Source organism: Cavia porcellus, unplaced genomic scaffold, assembly GCF_034190915.1.
Source record: "Cavia porcellus strain 051 isolate PalLab524CR breed Dunkin Hartley unplaced genomic scaffold, mCavPor4.1 scaffold_17, whole genome shotgun sequence".
Classification (NCBI taxonomy): Eukaryota; Metazoa; Chordata; class Mammalia; order Rodentia; family Caviidae; genus Cavia; species Cavia porcellus.
The window spans coordinates 24,333,014-24,360,860 of NW_026947500.1; the positions used below are offsets into that span (position 1 = coordinate 24,333,014).

Here is a 27,847-nt window from a genome sequence, read left to right on the forward strand (position 1 = left end):
AAATTTCTTCAATGACATCCCGTTACAGTTTGAGTCTGATGTCCCCCAAAGCCTCATGCAGTCATGGAGACAGGCTTCTAGAGTCTGTGAATGTTTCTTGGTCCAGTGCTGGGATTATGGGTGTGAGTGCCATCCCTAAGTGGGTGTGGCCCATATACACTAGAAGGGACAGGAAGAGTTTCTCTCCGTGCTCCTCCCCTTTTGCCCTTATTGCTTGCAGCCACCTTGAATGGCTTCCCCTTGGCCATGCCACTCTGCCTTCGAGCCAGCTGAATATGGACTAAACTCTTCAAAAACTGTAAGCTAAATAAACTTTCCTTCCTTCATTTTGGGTATCGAGCATTTTGTCTTAGCAACAAGAGAAAAGTAACCAAGACAAACCCCATTATAGGTCAACAAGTTATGTAAAAATTTCTTATGTACTAGACAGAAATGACTGACTAAGAAGGCTATTTTATGTCAAAATGGAAATTTAGGTGTGTCAAAAAAATCATGATGATTATCATCATACAATATTATGTATGGCTTTTTATTTATTTATTTATTTATTGGTACCAGGAATTGAACTCACGAGCTCACGCTTGGCAAGGCAGGAGCCTAAGTTCCTTATGCCACTAAGCTAAACCCTCAGCCCTGGGGATTTAGCTCAGTGGCATAAGCGCCTACCTTGCAAGCAGGCAGTCGTGAGTTCAATCCCTGGTACCGATAAAAACAAAAAAGACAAAAAAAGAAAAACAAACCCTCAGCCCTTATGTATGGCTTTTGATTTCAAATTTTCTGTGTAAAACTATATAACCGTTGTCTATTAACATTGTACAGTGATTTAACTACTAGAATATCCATGGTTGATAGGAAATAATGGTCCTATACGTATTTAAAGGTGCTTGATATTCAGGTAATATTATAATATTAAGTTCACCGCTCCCATCACAATGTAATGTCATTAACCTTCTCTTCTGGATGTTCAAGAGCTGAGATTTGGAGACCAAAAAATAGAAAGATAGATGAGCTAAGAGGACAGCAAATATTTTGGCCTTGACCCTCTGAGGTCAGTGAGGACACAGGACGTTAAGAGAACCTATAACTTAGTGAATCCCTGGCCTTCTGACCAAGGAGATTGCTGGGCCACACAGGAAGATCAATGGTGTATAACATGCCTAAAGAGAGTCACTAGGAGAGAAAAGTCTCCCAAGCTTTCATAGAAAGCAACTTGGTTATCTGGGAATTTAGCTCAGTGGCATAAGCATTTGTCTGGCAAGCATGAGGTCATGAGTTCGATCCCCAGTACCATAAAAACAAAACAAAATAAAACAAAACAGAAAGCAACTTGGTTAAGCAGTGGTCATCCAGACAGCTGACACTGACAGAAGAACTAAGAGGTGCTATACATGGTTCTAAGCAAATCCTGAGACAATATAACTGACCTTGAAAGATAGCAAGAAATTAAATTTAAAAACAGGTCTCACCTCAACTTGGGCTTGAACATTGTCTTAGTTACTTTTTACTCATTGCTGAGACAAAAATACCTGATGCCCCAAGTTGGGAAAGGAAAGGTTTCTTTCTTTCTTTTTTTTTTTTTTTTGAAAGGTTTATTTCGTACAGTTTTTGGAGGTTTCTGTCCATACTCAGTTGGTTCTAAGGCAGGGTGGCATGGCTGGGCCGCAGTTCATGGTGGCTGCAAACAGCAAGGCAGAAACCAGAAAGAGAGAGAGAGAGAGAGACACAACTTCTTCCTGCCATTACTTTGTATGCTGGCTCCACCCCTATGTGGGTGTAGCACTGACACCGTCACTCCAAGCTCTAGACAATGAACCAACCACAAATGCATAATACAAATGCATGAGGCCTGGGGGCCACCAACATAAACCATGACAAACATCCAGCAGAAAAGTATAACCACAGTGCCATAGTATGTTAGCTACAAAACTCAAATCACTAACACCTTACAATTGCCAGCTACATTGGTAATAGACTAATATTATGGGTTAATGGGTTGCATAGGATTAAATTACTGAACGCAGGGACCTAAAATCCATGAACTGGGAATCTTTAGCCTAAACAAGTGAGTTCACTCATAATGGAAAGGTTCAAACATAGGGTCTTCTGCAGTCCTCCGAACTTCAACTGACCACCCATTACTTGCAACTACAAAACAGAAAAGGGGGAGATGTGGGGAGATGCTGAAGCTGGCGATCAATCACATGTGAGAGACTAAGCAAGGCCAGTCCTGAGAACAGGAAGTGCCCAAGGTGAGTGACATGAACAAGCTGTTCCAACTCTGAGAACAGGAGACACCTGAGGTGAACCAAGCAGACAAGTTGCTAGGCAGGGAGGTTTCAACTGACAATAACCTCCCAAGCGCATAAATAAGTACACTGCAGGCCATGGGGAGCTCTTCCCCTCCAGGAGGCTCTACCTGACTTCAGTTTTCTGCATCTTCACTCTGGTTTTTAATTTCATCCTGCACCATCCCCATTCTGGACTTTCAAGACCTGTGCCAGATGCAGCACACAACTAGAGGTTCCACTGAACCCAGCTACTCCCCTTTTTGGTATCTTCTGCAAAGAATTAAAAGCATCATACTCCATCAATGCATGTACATCCATGTTTATAGAAGCACAGTTTATAACAGATAAATCTTGGATGCAGTGCTGATGCAAGTCAACCAATGAAGGGATAAAGATGGGTTTTTTTTCTTAGACAATGGAGTACTACTGAGCTATAAAGAAGGATAAATGAGACATTTCTAGCTAAATGGATGAGACCATACTCCTTTTTTTTTGGTCTTTTTTGAGTCGGGGTCTCGCTATGCAGTTCAGGGTGAGCTCACTTTGTAGCCCATGCTGGTCTCGAACTCAAGGATCCTCCCACCTCAGCCTTCCAAGTGCTAGGATTACAGGTGTGAGCCACCACGCCTGGCAAGACCATACTCTTTTTTTTTTTTCCTTTTTATTGGTACCAGGGATTGAACTCATGACCGACTGCTTGCAAGGCATGTGCTTATGCTGCTGAGCTAAATCCCCAGCCCTGAGACCATGCTCTTACATGAAATAAATCAGAACATGTGTAAATACTGTATTATTACTCTGGTGCAAGAAAACAGTGTAAAAAAAAAAAAAAAAGAAACCAAAATGTGTAACAGAAGCTGCATGTGGTGGCACACACTTGTCTATCCCAGCACTTAGGAGATTAAGGCAGGAGGATTGCCATGAGTTCAAGGCCAGCCTGGGCTACATAAGTGAGTTCACAGCCAGTCTGCACTGCATAGTGAGACCCTGCAACAAAAAAATACAATGGGTAGTATGAAATATTTAGAAAATATTCAAATGGGAAGGGGTACTGGAGAGAGAGTAGGAAGAAAGGAAGAGAAAAGAAAATGAAAAAAGGAAACAAGGGGCTGGGGATTTAGCTCAGCGGTATAAGCACCTGCCTTGCAAGCACGCGTCGTGAGTTCAATCCCCGATACCGATAAAAATGAAAAAGACCAAAAAAAAAAAAAAAAGGAAACAAACCTTTTGTAAATAAGGAGAGAGGAGGCATTGAAGGGAGGGTAGAAGATAGGGAAAAGATTATCACATACAGGTACAAACTCCCTATGATGAATGTGATTACGTGTATCTAAAACGTACCAATACACATAATTTAAAAAAGAAAGTCCTGCCCATTTAAAGACAGTAGCCAAGAGGACACTGGGGTCCTGACTTCAGTCAGGGCTTAAACAACTAAAAAAATAAATAAATAAAAGAACAAAAGAAAGGCAGAAGCAGAAGCAGCAACTGAAGCCACCACTGCCTGATGTGGGGACACACGTTGGTTAATCCCAGCCCTCGGGAGGCTGAGGCGGGAGGATCGCTGTGAATCTGAAATCAGCCTGAGCTACATAGTTAGACCCTGTCTCAAAGCAAAAAAACAAGTAACAAAACAAAACCCAAAAGGAAACGAAATGTTCCTGGTGGGAGGATGGACAGACTGGGCTACAGGATCTACAGAAGGGGAGGATCTTAAAATGTTCAGAATGACAATAACCTCTGCCTGGCTTGTCTTGCTGGTCCAAGCGAAAATGTGGCCTAAAAAGGCTCCACGACCCCAAAGGGCCATCTGTTACTATGGTTGTAGTGACGCCTCGGCTCCTTCTGCCCCTGGACTCAGCCTGTGCAGAAAGGGAAATCCCAGGGCTGGAGGTGGCCAGTGGGACTTCTCTAATCAAGTGGTTCCTTCCATCCGCGGCGGCCAGGAGCGGGGCCTGGCTAAGCTACTTCCAAGTCCTGAGAGCCCAGTAGAGGAGTTAAATGGGGAAACGCTCTCCACTGCAAATTGGCCTTTCAATAGACTGTGGCAACCCCCTACCCCTCCTGGGTTGGGTCCAGCCTCTAGTAGACACGCCCCACTCGGGGCAAGTCAGTCTGAGGTCTCAATAGACGTCACTTCCGCCCTCATCATGGGCCCAGATGGGAGGGGCTGAATTGCAGCGAAGGCACGCTGTCTCTTCGTCACTTCCGGAGAACCCATCAGCAACAACGGCAACATGGCCTTGAATGGCGCTGGTGAGGGATTGGGCTGCTAGGATGTGTGGCTGCGGGGCATGGGAGGCAGCTTGCTCCGCCAAAACATTGGTCCCTTCTTCCTCTTTTCCCCAGAAGTCGACGATTTCTCCTGGGAGCCTCCGACTGAGGCGGAGACGAAGGTGCTGCAGGCGCGACGAGAGCGGCAGGATCGCATCTCCCGGCTCATGGGCGATTATCTGCTGCGCGGTTACCGCATGCTGGGCGAGACGTGTGCGGAGTGCGGGGTGAGGACTCAAGCGAGTGGCTGGGGATGGGTCGTGGGCCAGGCAGCACAGGCTTTCTCAGTTCTCCCTTCCGAACCGTTCACCCTGCGTCTCATCCATGCCCTGTGTCGTTCTGATCCCCAGACAATCCTCCTCCAAGACAAACAGCGGAAAATCTACTGCGTGGCTTGTCAGGAGCTTGATTCAGACGTGGATAAAGATAATCCAGGTGAGGGGCTGAGTTTGCCCACTGGAAGAGGAGTGTGGTCGAATGAATGACCAGGGACCTTAGGCCTGAGAAGTGTCAGTGGAGGGTGTAGGTCGGACCCGGAGTAAGATGTTTTCTTAAGACAACTAAAAACCTACTGTCCCCTACACTGTGGGACAGTCTGAGGTCTGTCAGGGAGTCTTGATGAGAAGATAAAGTTAACACACAAATAGACGTAGGATACAGAAGAAAGTGGATTGGGGCTGGGAGGGTAGCTCAGTGACTGGCTTCTTGCCTACAATTAGTTAGACCCTGAAAATTCCATCCCCAGCTCTGCAAAAGAAAGGTAGAAACTGGATGACTGCCTTACAAAGGGGCCCAGAAAGCAAAGAGATAAAGAGGAGGTGGCTCAGGGCTAAGGGGTGTCACGCATCCTCACTATTGCACCTGTTTTCTCCTTATAGCACTGAATGCCCAGGCTGCTCTCTCCCAAGCTCGGGAGCACCAGCTTGCCTCTGCCACAGAGCCACCCTCAGGCTCTCGACTCACAGCCCAGCCCCCAGTGCCTCGGCCAGAGCACTGTGAGGGAGCTGCAGCAGGGTTAAAGGCAGCCCAGGGGCCACCCCCTCCTACTGTGCCTCCAGATGCAGACGCGGTGGCTTGCACACAGACAGCCCTCCTGCAGAAGCTGACCTGGGCCTCAGCTGAGCTGGGCTCTAGTGCCTCCCTGGAGACTAGCATCCAGCTGTGTGGCCTTATCCGGGCCTGTGCTGAGGCCCTACACAGCCTGAAGCAGCTGCAACACTAACCCTGTCCTCACTCCCCCCAAAAAAGATCCTGTAGAAAAACTGCTATTCCTTTGTGTGATTTTATTCTTGGTTCTGAATGTACATGCCGGCCCCCACTTCACTTACCTTCTTCCTAATTTGGCTTTTTCACCTTTCCAAGATCTTTCTGATGTCCTAAAAGATGAAGTGTGTTTATTTCTCCTCAGTTTGGGCCATCAGAATGGGGGGGGGTAGGTAGAGGACCATATACTCTTTTTTCTGGGGAAGAGGCCATAGCCTCCTCAGGCAGAACAGGGCTGGACAGTAGCTTTGTGTTGTACTACCCTCCAATTACTTGTTCTGACCGTTGCTCCTCCCTCCCCTGAGCATTCTGTTACCCATCCCACTTCATGCCCCACCCCAGGTATTCCTATGCTGCCTGGCTGTGTGGACCCTAAACATTGCATGTTAAGAGCCAAGTGTCGACTTGCCTCAGTCTCCTGTCACCTACTTTTATATCCTTCGGGAGGGTAATTGAACAAAGATTGTGTATGGGATGGGACAGTAAAAAGAACCGCCAAGGAACCATGTCTGCCTTTTTGGGCCCTTTCACCCTTCTTCCAGCTTCCCTTCTATGGGTACCCCTGGTATCTCTTTCAGTTGTGGGCGTTGCAGCCCCACCGCGGTGGCCGTTTAAAAGGAGGCCACGCCCACACTGGGAGGCGGGGCCAAGGCGGGTCCGAGGAGCTGGGGAAAGAACAAAGCGCGGCCTGCGGGTGGCGGTGGGGCCTTGCGGGCAGTGGCCCGGGCGGAGGCCCGGGCGGAGTGTCGCAAAGAGGGAGGTGACGTTGCCCCCACGCCGGCCGGGCCATGAACGGACTGCCCTCCGCCGAAGCGCCAGGCGGTGTGGACTGCGCCCTGGCTGGGCTCCCGCCGCTGCCGCGCGGCCTCAGCGGCCTCCTGAACGCGAGTGGGGGCTCGTGGCGGGAGCTGGAGCGCGTCTACAGCCAGCGCAGCCGTATCCACGACGAGCTGAGCCGCGCCGCGCGCGCCCCGGACGGGCCCCGCCACGCCGCTGGTGCGGCCAACTCCGGGCCAGCCGCTGGCCCGCGCCGGCCGGTCAACCTCGACTCTGCTCTGGCCGCGCTGCGCAAGGAGATGGTGAGTGGCTGGGGGGGCTTCCGCGAGAGGCAGGGGCCCGGGATGGGAGCCAAAGCCTGCAGGCACTTGAGTGTCACAGAAGCTTGTTCCAGCGGTTAGAAACAGCAGCTCATGGCAGGAGTTAACATGCATGTTTATGTTTTATTCACGTTCATCTCATCCTACTTGGGTGGGTGTGTTATCCCATTTTACAGGTGAGAAAGGCTCAGTGAGTAAAGTTTCACATCTTGCAGCTGTTAACCGTTGTCTCCAAAACTTTCACTTAGGAAGGTGCAGGATAACCTGCTGGGGTTGTGGCCTGGGTTGGGGGCCGCGATTCCAGAAGGGTGGGTTGGGGGCAGCCTGGACCCCAACTCCAGCCCACTGTCAGTTGTCTGCAGGTGGGTCTGCGGCAGCTGGACATGTCCCTGCTGTGCCAGTTGTGGGGCTTGTACGAGTCAATCCAGGACTACAAGCATCTGTGCCAAGACCTGAGCTTATGCCAGGACCTGTCATCCTCCCTGCACTCGGACAGCTCTTACCCACCCGACGCCGGCCTGTCTGACGACGATGAGCCGCCAGATGCCAGCCTGCCCCCTGACCCACCACCCCTCACTGTGCCCCAGACCCACAATGCCCGTGACCAGTGGCTGCAGGACGCCTTCCACATCAGCCTCTGAAGATCTGGGGTCAGTGGGCACGCACCCAAACAAAAGGCTCAAAACTCACCCTTTCAGCAATCCTCAGATGACAGTGCCTGCTATTCCACTGGTACCACCTCACCTTACCTCTCAGGAGGGCAAGGCATGTGCTCCTCAGGCAAAACTGGCAGCCCCCTCCTGCTTAGCCGGCATTGGGTGGGCTCCTAGGTTGCAGCCTGTGCCATGGCACTGGGCCTCCACTTCTGCCACACGTGTGCGCCCCCAGCTCGGCCAACCCTTAGTCTGGCAGTGGGGCCCACAGCATCTTGCAGTTCCCTTGGTCTCTGGGACTGGGATGAGTGCCTGGCTCCCATTTGTTTTTCATCTTTTGCTGCTCTTGGCAGCTCCTGGCCAGGAGCATCCCACCTCTGCCCCTGGATTTCAGAGTCCTGGATAAGGACTCCAGGACCCACCCTTGCATCCAGCCATGGCAGTAAAAGGCTAGGGCCCCAAGCTGGATATTTAAATTTAGGGGCCAGCCTTCTGGGCGCGTCAATAAATGCTCTCTTGGCATTCAAGTGTTGTGACTGCCTTACTCCGGGGGCGGGAATACTGTATAGCGGTTTCTGGCAAGTGCGGGCCGCGTTCCGCCGGCAGGTGGCGCCCGAGACCCCGAATAAAAGCCTTGAGCCAGGGCGGGGTGAGAATTCTGTCGCCCCGGGGCGGGATTGGCAAAGATAACGGCTGGTTGAGCCTGGCTCCTTAGCTGTGTAGCTGCAGTCAGTTACTTCCCCTCTCGGGCTGGCGGCCTGGGAGCCCAGCCCCCTTCCCACTCACTTTGGGCTTTTCTGGCCCGCCGGGAGGAAGGAGATGCAGCCTCCCTTCTTGAGGAGCGAAACTTTCCACCTCGAGTAGGGGCGGAGTTGGGGCGGCACAGGAAATGGGTGGGCCGGAGCTGGCAGGCAGGCAGGCAGGCCGGGGAGGGGGGGGGAGCGGGGGGCCCTCGGCGGGAGAGGGGGAGGCGCCTTCAGGAAGGGCTGGGGAACTAGGGCCTAGGGATGGAAGGGGAGAGCTGCGGGGCAGAAGGGATGCAGTTGTGACCTCCTCAGAGGGCAGTCTCGCCTGGGAAGGGAGCTGGTGGATGGCCCAAGCTTAGGCGAAAGAGACTCCGCGGTGAAGAGGGATTGAGCGATTGAGGTCCCAGACACCCACATTGCACACTTAGCCTCATGCCAACTGCCTGGCCACCCCTGCCACTCGCTCCCCACCCACGTAGATTGTATGTAAGGGGTTTCCTTCCACAGAGGAGACGTTTCCAAGGACCACACCACTGGGACTGGGAGGCAAGCTGGGTGTCAGGACTGCCAGAAGATGCTCATGAAGCTGCACACTCAGGCACACTGGCAGCATTTGCTCTGCCCTGCCCTGCCCTGCCCTGCCCTGCAGTAGTCACCTGTCTCCTGGAGATGTCACCCAGCTGGCACTCCTGGCAAACCAGAGATCCCGTTCAAATCCAGTACAGGTACTTTCCAAGCACCAGATTATGGTCTATTGACAATGCAGAGTGCAGGTGGGAAGGGGACCCGCTGAAACGTTGCCCCCGGGGTAGCTGACTCTGGGCGTGACACCAGTAGTGGTTTACTACACTGTGCAGGCAGAGGGGTAGGTGATAAGGCCGCTAAAGGCCCTAATCTAAGGCCTTAACACAGCAGCCAACACCCACCCAGACAGGCCTCCCGGTGCACGAGAGTAAACAGACAAGTGTGCAGGCTTTAAGGGACTCCATATATGGAGACCAGCAAAATCAGTTGGACTTGAGCTTTCTCTCAATAAAGGACCGGCTATACTTATTCCCATTTTACAGAATGTAAAACTAAGGCTCAGAACACACATGACTGAAGGTCAGGATTTGGGTCTGTCTTCCCTCTGGACAGCTGAGTCAAAATTCTAAAAGCGCGGGGGATGGATGGATGTCGCCACACAGGCAGGGCCACGCGAGGTGGTCCCTGACTACCTCTTTCTGCTCTGATTTCGACGCGGGTAGCAGCAGAAGTCCGCTGCCCTTGTTGAGGATTCTTGGCTCTGAGGCAGATGCTCAGGAGGACCCTCAGCCAGTCCCTTCCCCCTCCGTAGTCTCTCTTGTCTCAACCTGTGCAATGGGTCACGAGTATGGAAGGGCCGTGGACAGGAAGGGAGGTGGCCCGGGCAGTGCTCTCCAGGGCGGCGCCAGGCTACCAGTTGCCCGCTCTCCCGGCCTACGAGTCCCGCCCCCGCCTGGAGCACCCACTGGCCTGCGGGGCACACGGAGCTGGCCTCAGGACGCCACTCACAGCCCAAGGGCCCGGAAGCCCGGCGGCCCCGCCCCCGCGCTCCCGCCCCTGCCCCGCCTCGCGCCGCGGCCCCGCCCGTCTTCGGACGGGGGTGCGGCTCCAGGAAACGGCGCGCTCGCCGCTCTGCGCTCCGGGCAGCCCGACGTGTGCCTGGGACGACTCTGAGATCTCCGCCAGATCAGCTAGATAGCCCCAACGGCGGTATCGGGCGATCGCGACCTCAGGTCGGGGACCCAGGCATCTCCGAAAGGACGGGGCGGGCGCCGCGGATAGAAGCCCCCAAGGCCATGGGGACCCGGGCCAGGCCAGTTGTCGCTGGCTAACGGGAGCCGCGGGCCTGAGGAGGGGACCGCGGGAGCAGTGGGGGCCATGACCTCCGTGTGGAAGCGCCTGCAGCGCGTGGGCAAGCGAGCTGCTAAGTTCCAGTTCGTGGCCTGTTACCACGAGCTGGTGTTGGAGTGCACCAAGAAATGGTAAGTGGAGGAAGGCAGGAGGGGACCCCTCCAAGTTAACAGGGACCCCATCCTACCTTCTCAGCCCGAGAAACACCCTCACACCACAGACATATGGTCAAGGTCCCCACTGCTTGCCCCAGCTTGGGCCATGTGTCCCACGCAGAGGGACTCAGAAGTTCTAACTTTCAGGGCCCCGGGAGCTGGGGTGTCTGGAGGCTTCCGGAGTGGGGGTTAGAGGTTAGGGCTTTTGGGCTTGAGAATCTGCCTGTACCCACATTTTTTTCAGCTGTGGTCAGGGTTGGGGAGGGAGCCTGAATGTCTTGAGCCAGAGAGATGGTTGCAGGGTGGCACTGGAAAAGGTAGCAAGTTCTGAGGTCTCCAGGTGGCCTGGGCTGGAGCAGGAACTTCATGGGCCTTAGCCCACCTTCGGACAAAGATGTTTCCGGTTTCCCCTGCCTGCTTGTTGAGCCAGAGGACAACCCCCTCCCTTAACCAGAGCCAGGGCTAGGAGGCTGGAAATGTCTCCACCATGTCCTTAAAAGGGGAAACTGAGCACTTGGAGGAATGAGGAGGGAGGGGGGAGCAATTTAAAGGGGCCCGAGGACCTAGGAGGTTGTGGGTCCAGGAGAACAGGGCCTGCTGAGGGCCATGCAGAGACCTGAGGGGGTGACATATGAGAGGGTGCAGGCTCTGCTCTGGAGTGCCAGAGAGCCTGGAGGCATCTGGTTCACATGCCCCCTGCGCAGCTGCCGGGCACCTGCGTCACATGCTAAATATACGTGCTCACCGGTGTCAGCTTCCCCTGGTGGATTAGGGGACAGCTGTGGGGACCTCAACCACCAGGCAGGCCTAAATTTAGGTTCCCTAGGGGAAGGGTTGGGGTAAGAAGGGAGCCTGGGGTCTGCAGGGAGGAGAGTGAGCAGAGGTGGGGCCTCTAGAGCTGTGGCTGTGCCCCTGATCTTGCTCATGCTAAGCCTGCCACTGTGCCTTCAGGTGGCTGAGGCCCAGAGAGGACAGGGACTAGCTGGGCTGACAGAGCTGGTGCTTGAAACCTGGCCTCTGGGAGAGGCTAGGGGGCGCTGGCAGGGTCCTGGAGAGCAGGCCTAGGGTGCAGACAGTGTTAGTGCAGCTGAGTCACAGGCAGTGGGATAGGGCCTTCTGGCTTCTTATCCTGGAGCCCAAGTTAGGAAGCTGTCCCTGCCCATGTCACCGCTCTCCTGGAGGGCGTGTCTGGCCTGAGTCAGGCAGCCCGGCCAGCCCCACCCTCTGAAGGCAACCCTTGTGTGCTTCCTCTTTCTGGGAAGGCCCCTTGGCTTTCCTTGCTTAGCCCTGGCCTGCAGTTTGGGGTTGGGGGAGGGAGCTTAGCTCTGCGTTGGGAGGCTCAAGGCTCAGCTATGCAACCCACCTTGGTGTCTCTCTGGAGCTCAGGGTCCTCCAGGGTTAACAGGAGAGCCAGTTACCTTGGCTCTCAAGGGGGTGGGTATACCTGAGTATCCTGGCAGGGGGCTAGGAACAGGTGAGGAGGATCACCGAGTCCCTTTTGCCTGGCTCTCCGATTATCCATTCCCATCCTCCAGTGGGGAGGTTGGGAACTAACCCAAAGGGTTCCTTTTCTCTGGAGCCAGCCACATCACCTCTGTTGGGGAGTAGGCCCTATGCAGCCTGCTGTCTCCTCTTACTTTGTCTCTGCCTCTGCGCATGCCTGCCTTTCCTCACAATCGGCCTTGCATATGCTGCTCAGTTTAGATGTCACCTACCACCTAGAAGTCCTCCCTGGCCTCCTCTAGGCTCTATTATTATAATCATCATCTCCCTGCAAAGCCTGGTCCATGACTCTGGATTCTGGTTGACACTGCTTGGGACCTGTGAGGCAAGCAAAGGGAATCCGGGGATGAGCCGGCCCTGTCTTGCTGTGTTGTATGCCCATCTTCTGCCCCTTGCTGTCCCTGCCCTTCCTCCAGTCACAGAGCCTTGCACTTGCCCTTCCCTCTGCCTGGAGCCCACTTTCTGCAGATTCTTCTGTGACCTGTCCCTCAGCCACTGTGCCTCTGCCCTGATACTCATCCTGGTTTCTCACGGAGACCCGAGAGTGTCCCTCACAAGCCCCTGGGGTTAGCGTGAGCATTTGCTTTTTTTTCCCCCACCAGGCCCTGTCACCCTGGCTCCCTTGCCCTCAGCTCCAGAAGGGTGCTGCCTTTCTTTTTTCTCTGTTCTGTCCCCCAAACTGGGCTGGTTTTATAGTGGACAGGCTCACAAATAATTCAGAGGCTCTGCTGCCTCCTGTGTCCGAGTCTGTGTTCCTCTGTCTTGTCTCCAGCCCTAGGTGTGTTCCTTCGCTGTCCCTGCTGGCCCATGTTCTCTGGGCCTTTGCCCTTTGCCTCAGCTCCACCCTGCCTCAGCAGCCCCACCTTCACCCTGTGGCCCCAGATAAGAGACCTCCCAGAGAGAGGAGGACAGGGTCAGAAGGAAGACCCTGTGGAAGTTGGGGAAGGAAGAAGGTGCAGAGGGGATGGGGAGGCTGGTTGAGCCTGACTGAGCAGCAACCCTGGCCCCTCTCCAGGCAGCCAGACAAGCTGGTGGTGGTGTGGACCCGGCGGAACAGACGCATCTGCTCCAAGGTAAGGAGGATGGCGACTGGGGGCCTGGATCTCAATTCAAGCAAAGGGGGCCAAGGGAAGGCTGATGGGACGATGCACAGGGAAGAAGAAGATGGTGTCAAGGTTGGAGATAAGGCAGTGGGGGAACAGGGGGGATTAAGCCTTGGAGGAGGACTCAGGGTACCTGTTGCAGGCCCACAGCTGGCAGCCGGGCATCCAGAACCCATACCGGGGCACTGTGGTGTGGATGGTGCCTGAGAACGTGGATATCTCGGTGACCCTGTACAGAGTGAGTCCCTTTCTCGCCGACACACAGGGGAATGGTCAGCCAATTGCTGTGGGCAGCTAGAGGGTGTCCTGGTAGACTGTTTATCCAAATAGGAAAGAAGAGAGGGATGGGGCTGAGAGTGTGGGGGAGGCGTACTCAGCATAAGCAGTCCAGGAGGCTTCTTGGAGGAGGCAGCCGGGATGAGAAGCTGGGGTACCTTCCCTGCTAGCACAGCCCTTCTCCCTGCACTGCCCTCTGCTCACCTGGCCTCTTCCCCCAGGACCCCCATGTGGACCACTATGAAGCCAAAGAGTGGACATTTATCATTGAGAGTGTGAGTGCCATTGTGGGCAGGGCCTGGGGTCTCAGGGGACTTAGAACTGTGCCCATCTCCCTCACTGTGTCCCCCTCTCCCTCAGGAGTCGAAGGGACAGCGGAAGGTGCTGGCCTCAGCCGAGGTGGACCTGGCCCGCCATGCAGGGCCTGTGCCAGCCCAGGTACCGCTGCGGCTGCGGCTGAAGCCCAAGTCAGTGAAGGTGGTACAGGCGGAGCTGAGCCTCACCCTCTCAGGGGTGCTGCTGCGGGAGGGCCGAGCTACGTGAGTGCCCCCTGCCCTGCTTAGCCCTGCCCTGTGATTTCCGACCCCAGCCCTCACCCCTGACCTCTGACCACCAGGGATGATGACATGCAGAGTCTGGCCAGCCTCATGAGCGTGAAGCCGAGTGATGTGGGAAACTTGGAGGACTTTGCTGAGAGTGACGAGGACGAGGCCAATGGCTCAGGGGTCCCTGAGGCCGGGGCTCGAGGCTCCCAGCCAGGTGGGCCCAAGCCTGCTGCAGGTTGAAGCTGCCAAGGCCAAGGTGGTGTGGGAGGCACATGGGCCACACACCACTGGTTGTAGGCTCACTCTGCACCCCCAGTGGTAGGAGTGCATTCCTACCCGGAGGTCTCAACCTCCCCGGCAACCCCAGCTTTGTCTGTGGTCCTGGTGAACTCAGTGCTTGGCTGAATCCTGCAGGATGGGTTCCTAGCACCACCCGGTGCTCCTGGCCCTCCCACCCCCTGGTGGTTGCCTGCCTGACCTAAACCCGAATTGAGAAGCTGAGTCCAAAGTCCAGGGTAGTTGCAGTCCAGTTTCCCCTTTACCTTCTCTCCCCTCCCCACTGATGGCCTGGTCCTTCCAGCTACTCATCAAGATTTTCTGCCTGTCTGTTCCTGTGGTTTTCTCTCTGTTCATGTTCATGTTCATGTTCATGTTCATGTTCATGTTCATGTTCATGTTCTGTCTCTGTCTCTGTCTCTGTCTCTGTCTCTGTCTCCGTCTCTGTCTGTCTTCCTTTCTATCTGCAACTGTGGGCCTGTCCTTTCTGCAGGTCTGGGCAGTGCCCTGAGGCTGGGGCGTTTCCCAGGTAGGCCCGGAACTCTAGTTGGGAGGAGGGGTCTGATCTGCAGGGCCCTGTTCAGAGCTGATGCTGCCCTCCATAACACCTCCCTACCCCCCCTGCAGATCCCTCTCAAGAGCTGAAGACACTTTGTGAGGAGGATGAGGGCCAAGTACACCCAAGGCAGGCAGGTGAGGTCTGGAGTGGGGTTCTGGATGGGGACCAGACCTGAGGTCACAGGGCCCAGGCCTCAGCGCCCTATCTCTATCTCTTCCTCCCCAGATGCCAGCCCTACTAAAACTGAGGACTCCAGCTCAACCCCTGTGAGTGGCCCTGTGCCCCCGGCCAGGGCCTCCCGGAGCCAGGGATCAGAACCAGCTATAATAGCCGGGGGCCAGGTGGGGCCCCCAGGAACCCCAGCAGAGGCAAGGTGAGATCTGGAACCAGCCCCAGCCCTGTTGCTATTAGGTGCTGTTCCTCTGGCTGCCTTTTCAGTGCCCCAGAAATCTGAAGAAGAGGAGTGGAGCTGTGATTGAGGTGCACAGGAGTCCTCCTCCAATATTCTCTCCTGCTCTCTCCTTAGGTCCTCGAGGCAGCCAAGCCAGGACATGGCCCCCACCCCGGCCCCTCGGCTCCGGAAAGGCTCAGATGCCCCTCAGTCCCCAGTCCTCCAAGAGGGAAACGAGGTCCCCAATGCCATTGCCTCAGAGGCTCCCCCAGCAGGAGTAGGTTCTCCTGGGGAGACCCAGACTGGGACAAGCCCCCAGGAAGGGACAGAAGCCCAGGGAGCCAGGCCTAGCTTGGACACTGCACATATGGACTCCAAAGACACCTTGGGAGGGCTGAGACCCAAAGCTGAAGAGAGGGCGACTGGGGACAGGTCAGAGGTTGGTGGGGCAGACAGTGAGCGAGGGGCAGGAGGAGAGCTGAGGACCAAGAGGTCAGGGCGCACAGCTGAGAAGACTCAGGGGAGTCCAGCACGGAGTGGCTTTGAGACCGAGCAGGGACAAGTGGTGAGCCCTGTGGCAGATACAGGACCAGAGGCTGCGGGGCTTATGCCTGAGGCAAGATTCAGGGTGACTCCTGAGGCACCTCCAAGGGGCTCTCAAGGGAAGATGGGGGTCAGGGTGCAGGAAGAGACTCCCACAGGGCTGAGCTCATTTCCAGGAGAGCCTGCAGGGTATTCTGGGTATCTGGGTGATCAAAGAGGGGCTAGGGACGCTGCAGGCCAGAAGAGAAAGGATGTGGAGATAAGGGACATAGCCTCTGGTGTTGAGAGGACAGGTCTGGAGCAGGGCCCTTCTGCTGGATCAGCAAGCACCAGGCCCCAGGTGAGCAGGTTTCAGGGGCTGCCATCCTCAGCGGAGCTGGGGGCAAGACCTAAGGATCTGAAGATCTGGGAGGCAGAAGCTGAGGAGTCAAGAGTCCTGGAAGCAGAAGCTGGACAGGTGGAGTGGGAGGTGTTGGGTAACCAGGAGACAGAAGCAGGGGGATCAGGGTTTTCAGAGATAGAGACTAGGCCAGCAGATACTGAGATATTGGGGGTCCAGGGGACAGAGACAGCAAGATCAGAGGTCTTGGAGTCAGAGGCTGCTGGGCCAGAGGAGTTGGAGGTACTGGGGGCCCAGGAGACAGGGGCTCCAGGAATGGTGGGAAAAGAGTCTGAGATAGCAGGCTCTGAAGTATTGGGGACTCAGAAAATAGAGACTGGGGGTTCAGCAGTTCTGAGAACAAAGACTGGGGTGGAAGAGCCTGAGATATTGGGGGTTGAGGAGAAAGAGGTGGGAGATTCTGAGGAACCAGAGATGGAGGGTGGGGAGACAAAGGCTGAAATCCTGGAGACCCAGGACACAGCAGCCGAGGGATCAGGGGTTCCAGGGCTAGAAGCTGAGATGGCAGAGTCTGAGATTTTGGGGGCCCAGGAAACAGAGGTAGGGGTTTCAGGGATGCCAGGGACAGAGAATGGAATGGCAGAGTCTGAAGTATTGGAGATCAAGAGAGTTGACGGTGAAGATCTGAAAGTTCTGGGCACTAAGACTGGGATGTTAGAGTCTGAGATACGGGGAACTCCGGGGGTATCTGAGGGCTCCACAGTCCTGAAGATAGAAGCTGAGATAGTGGAGGCCCAGAGTATAGAAGTGGGAGGTTCTAGGGTACCAGATCCAAGGATTGAGGAGGAAGAGGCTGACATGTTAGAGACAGAGGAGATAGCAACTAAGTGCTCAGGGGTGCTGGGGATAGAAGCTCTGGTGTCCGAGTCTGAGACACTGGGGAGCCACAAGAGAAAGGTTGGGGTTTTGGGGACCCCAGGGGTAGAGATTGGAACAACAGAAGCTGAGGAGTCTGAGACCCTGGAGACAGAGGTAGAAACTTCAGAGGTTTCAGTGATGGAAGCAGAAATAGCAGAAAGTGAGATACTGGGGACTCAGGAGATAGTAGGGGGTTTAGGGGTCCCAGGGATAGAAGCTGAGAAAGCAGAGTTGGAGAAATCAGAGCCCCAGAAGGCAAAGATGGAGACCAGGATGGCACAAACTGAAATGCTGAGGCCCCAGGATATAGCAGCTAAGAGTTCAGAGGGCTCAGGGCCAGAGGCTGAGGTAGTTTGGACCCAAAGGGCAGAAACTACAGTTTTGGAGGCTGAGGAGGTAAAAGTTGAGACTCTGGGGGTCCAGAAAGCAGAGGCTGGAGTTGAGGGGTCTCTCAATGATGAGGCTTTAAAGGTCCCAATCACAAAGCAAAGAGTTTTAAGATTCCAGGAAGTGGAGGCAGAGGTTCCAGGAATACATGGAGCGGAGACTAAAGCTCTGAGAGTCCAGGGAGCAGAAGATAGGACTTTGGGGGTGTCAGAGGCCAAATCTAGGGTTTTGGGGATCCAGAAATCAGAAATAGCAGTTTTGGAGTCTACAGAGACTAAATCTGGTATTTTTGAGGCCCAGGAAACAGAGGCTGGGGTCTTGGGAACCGAGAAGGGGAAAGAAGCCAAGGGAGGCATCCCAGAGGCTGGCCTGACTGAGGCACAGGTGGCCAGTGGGGCAGGGGCTGGGGTGCCCAGGCCCTCAGGTGCCTCTTCCCCAGAGGAGCCTGAAGAGGACAGGAGGCTGCCGGGCAGCCAGGTAGGGATGGGGGCCGCTGAGGGCCCCGCCTGCTTCTTTCTGCTAACTTGGGGCCACGCTAACAGCATCTCTACGTGGACCCACCTGAGACTGAGATGGCATGAAGTGGGGGGCTCAGCTGCAAGGAGCCCCTCAACCCTGCTTCCTCAGGATGCCCTGGCTTTCCCACTTTGACTTCCCTGGGCCGGGATGCATGGAGCTGGATACCCCTAAGCTGATTTTCTGGACTGACCTTGAGGTGTGACTGCTGGTATCCTCTGATCTTGCTTGGGTCCACTGACCTTTTACATGACTTTGGCAGATCCCTCTTGAGCTGGAAACCCTTAGCTCTGTCCAGTGGTCTCTGATGACCTCTGAAAACTCTCAGCTGAGACTGTTTGGTTGACAGAGCCTCCCCAAGGGGTAGCTGGGCTCTGATCCTGGGAACATACCCTCTAAACTGATCCTGTGTCACTAGGCACCACCTGCCCTGGTCAATTCCAGCCAGTCCCTATTGGAGTGGTGCCAGGAGGTCACCACTGGCTACCGTGGTGTCCGAATCACCAATTTCACCACATCCTGGCGCAATGGCCTGGCCTTCTGTGCCATCCTGCACCGATTCTATCCTGACAAGATGTGAGCTGCCGGTGTGGTGGGTTAAATGGGGAGTTGGGCGGAGGGCATTGTGGGTCCAGCTTCTGATGAGTGCCCTCTCTGCAGTGACTACGCCTCCCTCGACCCACTCAACATCAAGCAGAACAACAAGCAGGTGAGGAGGGAGGGAGCCAGGGCTGGAAAGAGGCTGCAGGCGAAGGACGGGAAGCTGTGGGCTGCCAGGCCCTAGCAGTGGTTTTTGGACATGTTCTACTGTTTTTTAACATTAAATAGTTTGTTTTTCCTTAGTTTTGTTTTTGACATTTTTTTTAAAAAAGCCTCATTCTCCTAGATGGTTTTTCCAAAACGGGACTGTTTGGTAATGGGAGTGGGTGGTGTGCTGTTGCTAGGTAACAGGAGGGCGGAAGCTGTTGCCAGGAGTCCCTCTGCCGGGGGGTGGAGGGAAGGGGCTCAGAGCGTCGCTAGGCAAACCCTGGGGTGCTTGTCCTTGAGACCCCTGCGTTGCTGAGTGACGCAGGGCCCGCCTCCGCAGCCGCTGACAGTGTGCCCACCTTTCCTAGGCCTTCGATGCCTTCGCAGCCCTGGGCGTGTCGCGGCTGCTGGAGCCCGCGGATATGGTGCTGCTGTCGGTCCCCGACAAACTTATCGTCATGACGTACCTGTGTCAGATCCGTGCGTTCTGCACCGGCCAGGAGCTGCAGCTTGTGCAGCTGAAGGGCGGTGATGGCAGCGGCACGTACCGTGTGGGCAGCGCCACACCAAGCCTGCCCGACGGACTGGACGCCGGCAACCTGGCCCAGCGGCTGCGCGAGCGCGGGGCTGAGGCGCCCAAGCAGCCCAAGGAGGCAGCGAGCCGCGCGGAGGACTCCATCACGGAGGCCGCAGGCAGTGATGCAGGCTGCGCCCCTAAGGACAGTGACTACGCGGACAAGGCAGTTAGGAAAGCGAGTCCCCCAGGGGTCCCCGCCGCTGACGTCCCCGCAGCCCCAGTTCCCCCAGCGGAGGGGCTGGTAAATGGGGCCGGAGAGACCGCAGGCACTGGAGGTGTCAGACTGCGACAGCCGTCAGTCAGCGGGGAGGCTGGCCCGGTGCCACCACCTCGTGCTCATGGGTCCTTCTCCCACGTGCGCGACGCCGATCTGCTGAAGAAGCGGCGCTCCAGGCTGCGCAACAGCAACTCCTTCTCGGTAGATGAGCCGGATGCGGGAGCTGCAGGAAGCACGGCCACAGCAGTGGTGAGTACCCCTTACAGCTGCAGGGCTGGGTGGTGGGGAGCTTGGCAGAGTGTCCCCAAGGATGGGGCTGGCAGCTTAAGAGCAGGGGGGCATAGCTGGACACAGAGAGGTACTTTTGGCTCAGCAGGACCCAGGTACTGTGGACAGAAAGCCTGGCACAGGTGGTCTAGCCAACAACCACCAGGTGGCCCAAGAAAGACCGGGTCTCTGCTGCCAGCATGGGATTTGCTAGAGGTTTTCCTCCTGCCTCAGCCTCCTGAGTACTAGGATTATAGGCATGAGCCTCCATGCCTGACCTCCCCTTCTCTCTCTTCCTTTCTTTCTTCCCCTTTCTTCCTTCCTTCTTTCCTTCGTTGTATAGGGAATTGGATCCAGGTGTATCCTCAGTCCTTTCTAGTTTTTTATTTTGAGACAGGGTTTCCCTGTTCTCTAAGTTGCCCCAGGCTAGGCTGGATCCTTCTGTCTCATCTCTCAGGGTGCTGGGGTTAAAGGCTGTGCCATCACAGCCAGCTTCTCCTTTTCCTATAATGGGAGATTGGAGGTGGGAGACTCTGCGGAGGCCTACGTCCCCATCCCTGTTCCTTTGAGGTCTCAGGTCAGTCTTCCAGGGCCTTTTGTCACTATGCTGAAAGGGAGATGGCCCTGGAGAGAACAGGGACTGACTCAAGGCCTCACAGCACTGATGTCCAGGCCAGGCAGTTGTGATGGTGTATGTCTGTCATGCAGCACTTGAAGACTGAGGCTGGAGGGCCATTAGAGGGCACCTGGGGCTATATGGTGAGCTTGAGGCTGCCCTGAGCTTCCCATAAGACCCTGTGTCAAAAAACACAACAAAACAGGCAATGCCAGGGGCTTTCCAGCTGTGTTCTGGGGCAGCAGAAGTGGCCTGGTCAGGCCACTGCACTGGCACCTGCCCAGCGATGACCCTTCCGTTTGGAGGGAGGGAAGGCATAAATTGGGGAAGGTTTTCTAGAGGAAGCAATGGCCTTCAGGCTAGTTTAAGGGGGCTGGGTTTTCCCAGTTGAAAGACATAAGGTCATTCTCAAGTGGAGGAACCTACACCAGCAATATATGGCCTTGGGAAGCTCAGGGCCCATTTAGAGAACTGCCAGAAAGAACTCCTGAAAGGTGCCTGGGTGGTGTGGGTCAGGCTGAGAGCCAGACCCTAGAGTGTCTGGTCAGAGGCGCAGAGCTGAGCCTGGGAATGAGAGAGACCCAGAGTGCACTGGGGCCACCTAATGGGGATGCAGGAGGCAGGAATCAGTGGAACACAGCTTCCTGTAGCTTGGCTGGTTGACGGGTGTTAGTAGCTCTTTAAATCTTAAAAGGGAGACTCCAACCTACACTCTTCTGGGCTCAAGTCCCAGCATCTGGTCTTTCCAAGCCTGGCTCTCCTCCAGGCCTTGCCCCAGCGGAGATATCTGATGCATGGGGCTGGATGGAGGAGACTCCTCCTCACTGGCTGTGTTCTTCCCGTTCCTTTTACATTCGTGTGGCAGGATGGTTCTGTCAGGCCTCACTCTTCTGAGCTTCTAGAGGCCTGGAATAGGGTGCGATCAGGCGCCTCGGAGCTGGGTGGGGCTGAAGTAACACCCCTGAGAAGAGCAGGGTGCTTGTGCTGTGGGCCAGCAAGGCTCCCTAAGGAGGGGCCCGAACACTCGGGCACAGAAAGAGGAATCTGGGTCAGCTGAGAGGAAGCAGCATTAGAATTCCCATCAGGGCTGGTGTGAGTAAACGCGATTGCTGCTGAGGTTGGCTTTCTCCCTGCCTGCCTCCGCTGGCCCTGTCGCTGAGCCCTTTTCTTCTGGCTGGCCTTGTCCCCTTGACCGCTCAATGTCCCTCAGTGCCTTTTCTGGGGAGGAGCAGGCACCCCATTTGATCGGTGGGAATGTCAGCAGCTAGCATGGGTCCTTGCTTCAGTGATGCTGGCAATTAAAGCCCAGGTGGTCAGCATGAATGTCACAAGCCAAAGCTTTGACTGGTCTGTAAGAGACCAGAGGGGACTGAATGGGACACTCAGACGATGAGGAAGCTCTGACTGGGCTTAGTAGTGGAGATTCACTGGTGTGCGCCAGGCTTTGGGGATTTTGATCTCAGTTCTGCTTTTGTGTGATGGCTCTAGGGTGCATTCTTTTTGCTCAAGGGGGCAGTCTTGTCTCCAGGAGGTGACTTTCTGTGTGGGGCGCTCACAGGGTTGTGAGGTTCTGCTGCAATCCCAGGTGACCACAGGTTTAGGACTGGAGGCTTCTGGGCATAGCAGATGTCTCTGTGAATCTCTTATGTTGGTGTCTTTAGTTTTGATGGCAGGTGAGATAATTTATATACATTTAGAGATAATCAACTTTGTTTTGCCAGCTTTCAGACAGATACTCCCTAAATGAACATGTACCTATATCCAGAACTGAACAAGGATCTAACCCAAAGATTTAAGGTAATAAAGGAGATAGAAATGAAAGCCAAGCCAGATGTGGTGGCACATGTCTGTAATCTCAGTACTCAGGAGGCTGAGGCAGGAGGATTGCTTTAAGTTCAAGGCCAGTCTGAACTACATAGTGAGACCCTGTCTCCAAAAACTAAAACAAACAAACAGAAAAGGTAAAGCTTTGTTCTGCTATTAGATACCTATTAGGCATCTTGTCTTTAGGTCCAAGTGAAGAACTACTGGTTTTAAGTCTGTTTTGTGTGTGTGTGTGTGTGACCGGGGGGGGGGGCCACCCCCAGACAGACTAGGAATTGAACCCAAGCCTGTAATACAGAGCTATACCCTCAGCACCTTTCTTTCTTTTTTTCTGTGAGTGGTGGTGGTGGTGGTGGTGGTGGGGGTGATGGTGGTGTTTGAGACAGGGTATCCCTATGTAGTCCAGGCTGGTCTTAACCTTGATAATCCTCCTGCCTCAGCCTCCCAAGTGCTGGCATTGCAGAGTGAGCCAACATGCCTGGCCTTTTTTGTTGTTTTTTGAGATAGGGTCTCACTATATATTTCAGGCTGGACTTGAACTCACTCTGTACTCCATGCTGGCTTCCAAACTCAGTGCCTCTCCTGCCTCAGCCTCTTGAATGTTAGGATTACAGGAGTGGGCACCACATCTGATGATCTAGCCCTTTTTTTTAAAGACAGGATCTTGCTAAATTGCCCTGATAGGTTTGTACTTATGATCCTCCTGCATCAGCCTCCCAAATGCTGGATTATAGGCATGCCCCACTACGTCTGACTTCTTCAGACCTTTATTTTGTGTTTTGTATTTTTGAGAGCAGGATTTACTAAATTAGTGAATTGCCTTTGCTAGGGTGGAAGTTTCTAATTCCCTGCCTCAGTCTCCCAGAGTGCTGGCATTACAGGCCCAGGAGCACCTGAGTTCTTAAATAGTGCCCTCTTGTTGGGCCTAGCACTGTTGCCTGGCTGTGTGACCCCAGGGCAAGGCTTTCAATTTTTGGGGCCCTCTCCGCAAGAGGAGGGGGAGGAACAACCCCCTTTGCAAGGTGCCCAGAGGGCAAGACTGCAGATGTTGTCAGAAAGGGCCGAGAGCTGTGTGTGTTTCTCCAGATGCCTTTCTAGGGTACTGTAACTCCTCAGTCAACACAGTGCTGAGGTTTTGACCTATTTTGCATATCAGGACACAAGCCCAGTGAGGAACAAATTTTGGGTTAGTGAAACCCTGTTTCAAAGGCCCAGCGTCCAGATCCCCAGGATTGCCAAAAAGTAGTAAATAAAAATAAAAATTAGGGGGCTAGAGGGTTAGACAACCCCGTGTGGCCATATTCTGCATGAGCTTCATCTCTGAGCATCAGTTTCCTGTCTGTAAAGTGGGAGAGGGAACAAGCCTGCCTGACAGGGTGGTTGTGGGAAAACAGCGGATGGAAATGAATCGATGTGTGTACATGCTGTGTAGATGCTTAAGTGGCATTAGCCTTTTTTTCCCCTGGTGGGTACGAGGAATTACACTCAGGACCTTGGGCTTGCTAGTCGGTGCTGTGGTGCTCAGTTAAATCCCCAGCCTGATACTAGCCATTATTTTTTTTTTTTTTTATCGGTACGGGGGATCAAACTCACGACCACACGCTTGCAAGGCAGGCGCTTATGCCACTGAGCTAAATCCCCCCCAACACTAGCCATTATTAATCAGCACACTGGGGAACTCTAAAGAGGCTCCCTCTGGTCAGGGGGCCCTGTGAAATCAACTGGCACCAGGAGGTGGCTGGCTCCCAGCTTCCCTGGAGGTGGCCCTGGGGTCAGCATGGGCCAGTCCAGGCTTTAGGAGGCTTGAGGGTCAGGAAGGAGACTGAGAGATGTGGGGGCCTCTGGGGGAGCCCTGACTCAGTTCAGCACTGAAACTGAAAGTCCAGCACTGTGGTCAGAGCGGGGCATCTAGGCGGGGCTTGGGGAGTTGAGACTGGAGCTGCCCAAGGCCTTGGCAGTGAGGCCAAGGGCCAAGAAGGGGTGCAGAACTACACCACTGGGAGAGAGTTTCAGACCTCTCAGAGTTGTGGCTTGAGGGCAGAGCTGCAGGCAGGGGATGGCTGCAGTCAGTGAGGAGGCCACCACTGACTGGAAAGGAGGGCACGTAGGGCCAGGGTTGCCTCTCAGAGGGTATGGGTAGAGGCAGGTATGGGCTGTCAGCCTCTTCTCCCCATCCTGCAACCCAGAAGGATGGCTAGAGCAGCTCATCAAGGGGGCCAGTCTGTCAGCTTTGAACCAAGATGACAGCTCAAAGCTGGAGGCCCCCAGCACTGACAGTTTCCACAAGTCACCAGAGGAATGGGCCACAGGAGGGTACCACTGTAGGTCCAACCAACCTATCTGGATCTGAGTGATTCCCTAGGGCCGTAACGGGTTCTAAATATGGGAACCAATATGGTGGGAGGGCGCCCTCTTTTGGTTGGGAGATGGCAGTGCCAGTTTAGGACACCCTAGGTTGAGAGATGAGGCTGTATTGAGGCCCCTCAGTGTTACCTCAGAGGGCCCCCGGCAGCGATGGAGATGCCAGCGTGAAGTGACAGGAGTCACAGGTGACCTGAGGGGGCTGCATGGAGGAGGACAGAGGACACCCCTGCTGGGCGCTTCCCAGATTTGCAGCATTGACTGTCATTCTGGGGGGTCAGGGTTATCAGCCCAGTTCCAAGAATGAGGACTTTGAGGTTAAGGGGATGGCCATGTACAGGCCCAAGACCACGGGCTGGGAAGTGAAGGGCTGGCCTTTGCTCGAAAAGTGTGTGGAGGTGGCCCGCAAGATGGAGAAGTGGCTGGCGGGGTGGGGATGGTGGAGGGGGATGGTGGGGTGTCTAGGATCAAGGAGCTTGCCTCCCTTGTGTGTGAGAGGCTCTGGCTGGGCTGTTGGGGTCCCCCCTCCCAGCCCTCCTCATTGGCCCCATTTTTCCACAGGAAGCCCAGAGTCCGGACCCCAGCCCTGCCCCTGGCCCACCCACAGCCCCAGCCCCACAGCAGCCTCAGGGTGAGTACTTTGGGAGGAGGTGTGGCTTAGCGCAGGCCTCTCCAAAATCCTGGATTGGGACCTACCTGGTACCTAGGGGTGCTTGTTCACTAGGGTACCTTAGCTTGGTCTTTGCCTGCAGGTGGAAGCCCCACATTGGAAGAGCCACCTTCAAGTCCAGCGGAGGAGGTTGGATTGGTAAGGAGGGCTAAAATGGGGAGGCTGAGGTTGTGCACTTCCTAGGCAGAGCCTGCTGAACCCATCTGTCCCCTACCCCCACCCCCATCATCCCCAGCAACGGTTCCAGGACACAAGTCAGTACGTGTGTGCAGAACTGCAGGCCCTGGAACAGGAGCAGAGGCAGATAGACAGACGGGCTGCCGAGGTGGAGACGCAGCTGAGGAGCCTCATGGAGTCAGGTGGGTGGGTACCTGGGGCCCACTCCTTCCCGACACCATGTCCGCCCAGCCCCGAGGCTCTGTCAGGCCTGGGGCGGACCTGGGAGGAAAGGGAACTGGAAGGCGTTTTATGGTGGGTACATGGGGAAGCAGCCTCCTGGAGATACAGCATCGGCCTCAAGGATAGGACAAGCATCCCTGGGGGAGGTCCCCTCCCCCAGGCCTCGCCCACCCTGCTCTGAGCGGGCCTACTGTGGCTTGTCAGGTACCAACCGGCTGCAGGAGGAGGTTCTGATCCAGGAATGGTTCACACTGGTCAACAAGAAGAATGCTCTCATCCGGAGGCAGGACCAGCTGCAGCTGCTGTGAGTGCTGCCCCGCCCCGTCCCCACCCCACCCCACATCTCGGTCACGCCCTTCCAAGGCCCTGCCTCACCTACTCAGGCCCCACTGGGGCCCTTAGCCAGAGCTCCGTCACTGTGGGTAGAGTTCGGAGGACAGGGAGTCAGCTAAGGTACTTCGGTTAGAACTGCTGTTTACTGTTCTCTTCTTTCTCTTTCTTTTTTATCGGTACCGGGGGTCAAACTTAAGACCATGGGCTTGCAAGGCAGGCGCTTATGCCGCTAAGCTAAATCCCCAGCCCCTGTTCTCTTCTTTCTGCAAAGATCTTTTTAAAATTATTGTTCAGAAAAAAAAAATGGAAAACAAATTATTGTTCAGCCACCTTAGTAATTTTTCTCCTGCCTATTTTCTATGCAACCTGTATACTTCCTAAACTGGTACTGTCTTGCCAGGCGTAGGGGTGCGTACCTATAATCCCAGTCCTCTGGGAGGCCGAGGCAGGAGAATTGCAAGTTTGAGGCAGTCTGGGCAACTTAGCCCCTGTCTCAAAATAAATGGTTGGATGTGGCACAGTACGAAAGCCTTGGGTTCAGTCACCCATATCTCATGCACCAAGGAGTACTATCTTTATTGATGAGAAAACTGAGGCTAAGAACAGAGTGCCCTTGGCAGGTCAGGGCTAAGCCCTCCAGTATGACCCTGCAATAGGGAAAGCAGGTCTTAGAGATCTGCTCAGGTCAGCCACTTGATAGAGACAGCCTTGCCTATCCACATTTGCACTGTTCCAGGATGATTGTAGCCTGTTGCTTCTATTTAAATAGTTTGTTTTTTATTTTATGAGAGGGGGCAGGGAAGCAACATAAGCATTAGTAATCAGAGGCCAGTTGGAACAAAGAATTCTAAAGGGTAAAGCAGGTAGGGTTCTGTGCTCAGCCCTGCCCTCTATGGGGAGGACCGGAGGTGGGCTGGGGTGGGAGTGGTTAGAGCCCTGCGCTCCCCTCCCCTGACCTGGTCCCCTTGCCTCACAGCATCGAGGAGCAGGATTTGGAGCGTAAGTTCGAGCTGCTGAGCCGGGAGCTGCGTGCCATGCTGGCCATCGAAGGTGGGAGACAGGGACAGAGGGGCAAAGGTAGGACGACCTGGCCCAGCGCCACCTGACTTGGGCTCTTGGGGTCTCAGATTGGCAGAAAACAGCCACACAGCAACACCGAGAACAGCTACTGCTGGAGGAGCTGGTGTCACTGGTGAACCAGCGTGATGAGCTGGTCCGGGACCTGGACCAAAAGGAGCGGATGTAAGTGGGGGCTCATCTGAGCTGGGAGTGCTGGGTCTGGAGCCCTGGCGGCAGTAGACACTGGGGCTGACGTGCTCTCCCTCCTTCCCCGCAGCGCCCTGGAGGAGGATGAGCGCCTGGCGCGCGGTCTGGAGCAGCGGCGCCGCAAGCTGAGCCGGCAGCTGAGCCGGCGCGAACGATGCGTACTGAGCTGAGCCTGCCTCGGCCTGCCCTGGCCTGGCCTGGGGACGCCCTCCCTGGGTTGCCCGTATTTATTCATCTGTATGAGTGTGTGCCGTGCGCGTGCACGCGTGTCTGTGTATTTGCAGTGCGCTGAGCAGGACCCTTTCCCAGCTCGGAGCCTGGCTGGCTGCCTGGGGAGAGGGACAGTGTGGGGAAGGCACCTGTGCCTCCTCCCCTTCCTGTTCCTCACCAGCCATAAAGTTGGACAAGGGCACAGCAGCACTGGCCCATTCTCAGGATGGCTTGGGCTTCAGTAGACAGAAGAGGGTGGGGCTTAGGCTGATAATGGATTAGGAGGTCACTGCTACTCTAGACCTGGGCAGCCTTGGGGGATTGATGGTTCCCAGATGCCTCCTGAGGAAGGACCTGGGCCTTCTAAGGATGATTGCCTGAGTGGAGTCTCATTTCAAAGGAAGACGTGTAGCTGGGTGTGGTGGTGGACACGTGAAATCTCAGCTCTGTGAGAGGCTGAGGCAGGAAGACCACCAAGTTCTAGTCCAGCCTAACCAAACTGTGTCTCAGTCCCCAGTACTGAAAAAAACAAGACACAAAAACAAAGTTGAGTTGTTGCCTTTTTAAAAAATTAATGCATCATTCCCTAAAATCTTCAGCACCATCATCTTGCCATCTCCAGATTCTTCCCCAAGGACTCATGGCTGCTTCC

The 27,847-nt window shown here is 54.9% G+C and overlaps 3 protein-coding genes across 21 annotated transcripts; all 3 read left to right on the forward strand.

The window, feature by feature from the left end:
- The first annotated feature begins 4,424 nt into the window (after window positions 1–4,424).
- Znrd2 (zinc ribbon domain containing 2) lies at window positions 4,425–5,830 on the forward strand. Its single transcript, XM_003468232.5, has 4 exons — window positions 4,425–4,544; window positions 4,638–4,789; window positions 4,913–4,997; window positions 5,441–5,830. Exons 1-4 carry the CDS (start codon window positions 4,526–4,528, stop codon window positions 5,782–5,784), a joined length of 600 nt encoding a protein of 199 aa, XP_003468280.1. The 5' UTR covers window positions 4,425–4,525; the 3' UTR covers window positions 5,785–5,830.
- A 184-nt stretch (window positions 5,831–6,014) lies between these two features.
- On the forward strand, window positions 6,015–8,102 carry Fam89b (family with sequence similarity 89 member B). Of its 2 annotated transcripts, none has more exons than XM_003468233.5 (2): window positions 6,015–6,904; window positions 7,275–8,102. In XM_003468233.5, the coding sequence occupies exons 1-2, from the start codon at window positions 6,614–6,616 to the stop codon at window positions 7,446–7,448; spliced, it is 465 nt and encodes a 154-aa protein (XP_003468281.3). In that variant the 5' UTR covers window positions 6,015–6,613; the 3' UTR covers window positions 7,449–8,102. The 2 variants fall into 2 exon arrangements, with proteins under 2 accessions (XP_003468281.3, XP_005003034.2); XM_005002977.4 differs by having other exon boundaries at window positions 7,285–8,102.
- A 1,876-nt stretch (window positions 8,103–9,978) lies between these two features.
- Ehbp1l1 (EH domain binding protein 1 like 1) lies at window positions 9,979–27,741 on the forward strand. 18 transcript variants are annotated; one of them, XM_063227525.1, is made up of 21 exons: window positions 9,988–10,327; window positions 12,870–12,927; window positions 13,100–13,195; window positions 13,455–13,508; window positions 13,594–13,772; window positions 13,850–13,992; window positions 14,548–14,583; window positions 14,682–14,747; window positions 14,839–14,986; window positions 15,140–15,887; window positions 17,487–17,669; window positions 18,127–18,284; window positions 18,369–18,417; window positions 18,824–19,498; window positions 24,879–24,948; window positions 25,070–25,125; window positions 25,223–25,346; window positions 25,591–25,690; window positions 26,696–26,769; window positions 26,847–26,961; window positions 27,056–27,741. In XM_063227525.1, exons 1-21 carry the CDS (start codon window positions 10,224–10,226, stop codon window positions 27,153–27,155), a joined length of 3,336 nt encoding a protein of 1,111 aa, XP_063083595.1. In that variant the 5' UTR covers window positions 9,988–10,223; the 3' UTR covers window positions 27,156–27,741. The 18 variants fall into 18 exon arrangements, with proteins under 18 accessions (XP_013006208.1, XP_013006209.1, XP_063083595.1 ...); XM_063227526.1 differs by having other exon boundaries at window positions 17,493–17,669; XM_013150756.3 differs by having other exon boundaries at window positions 9,994–10,327; window positions 15,140–15,281.
- The last annotated feature ends 106 nt before the right edge of the window (window positions 27,742–27,847 follow it).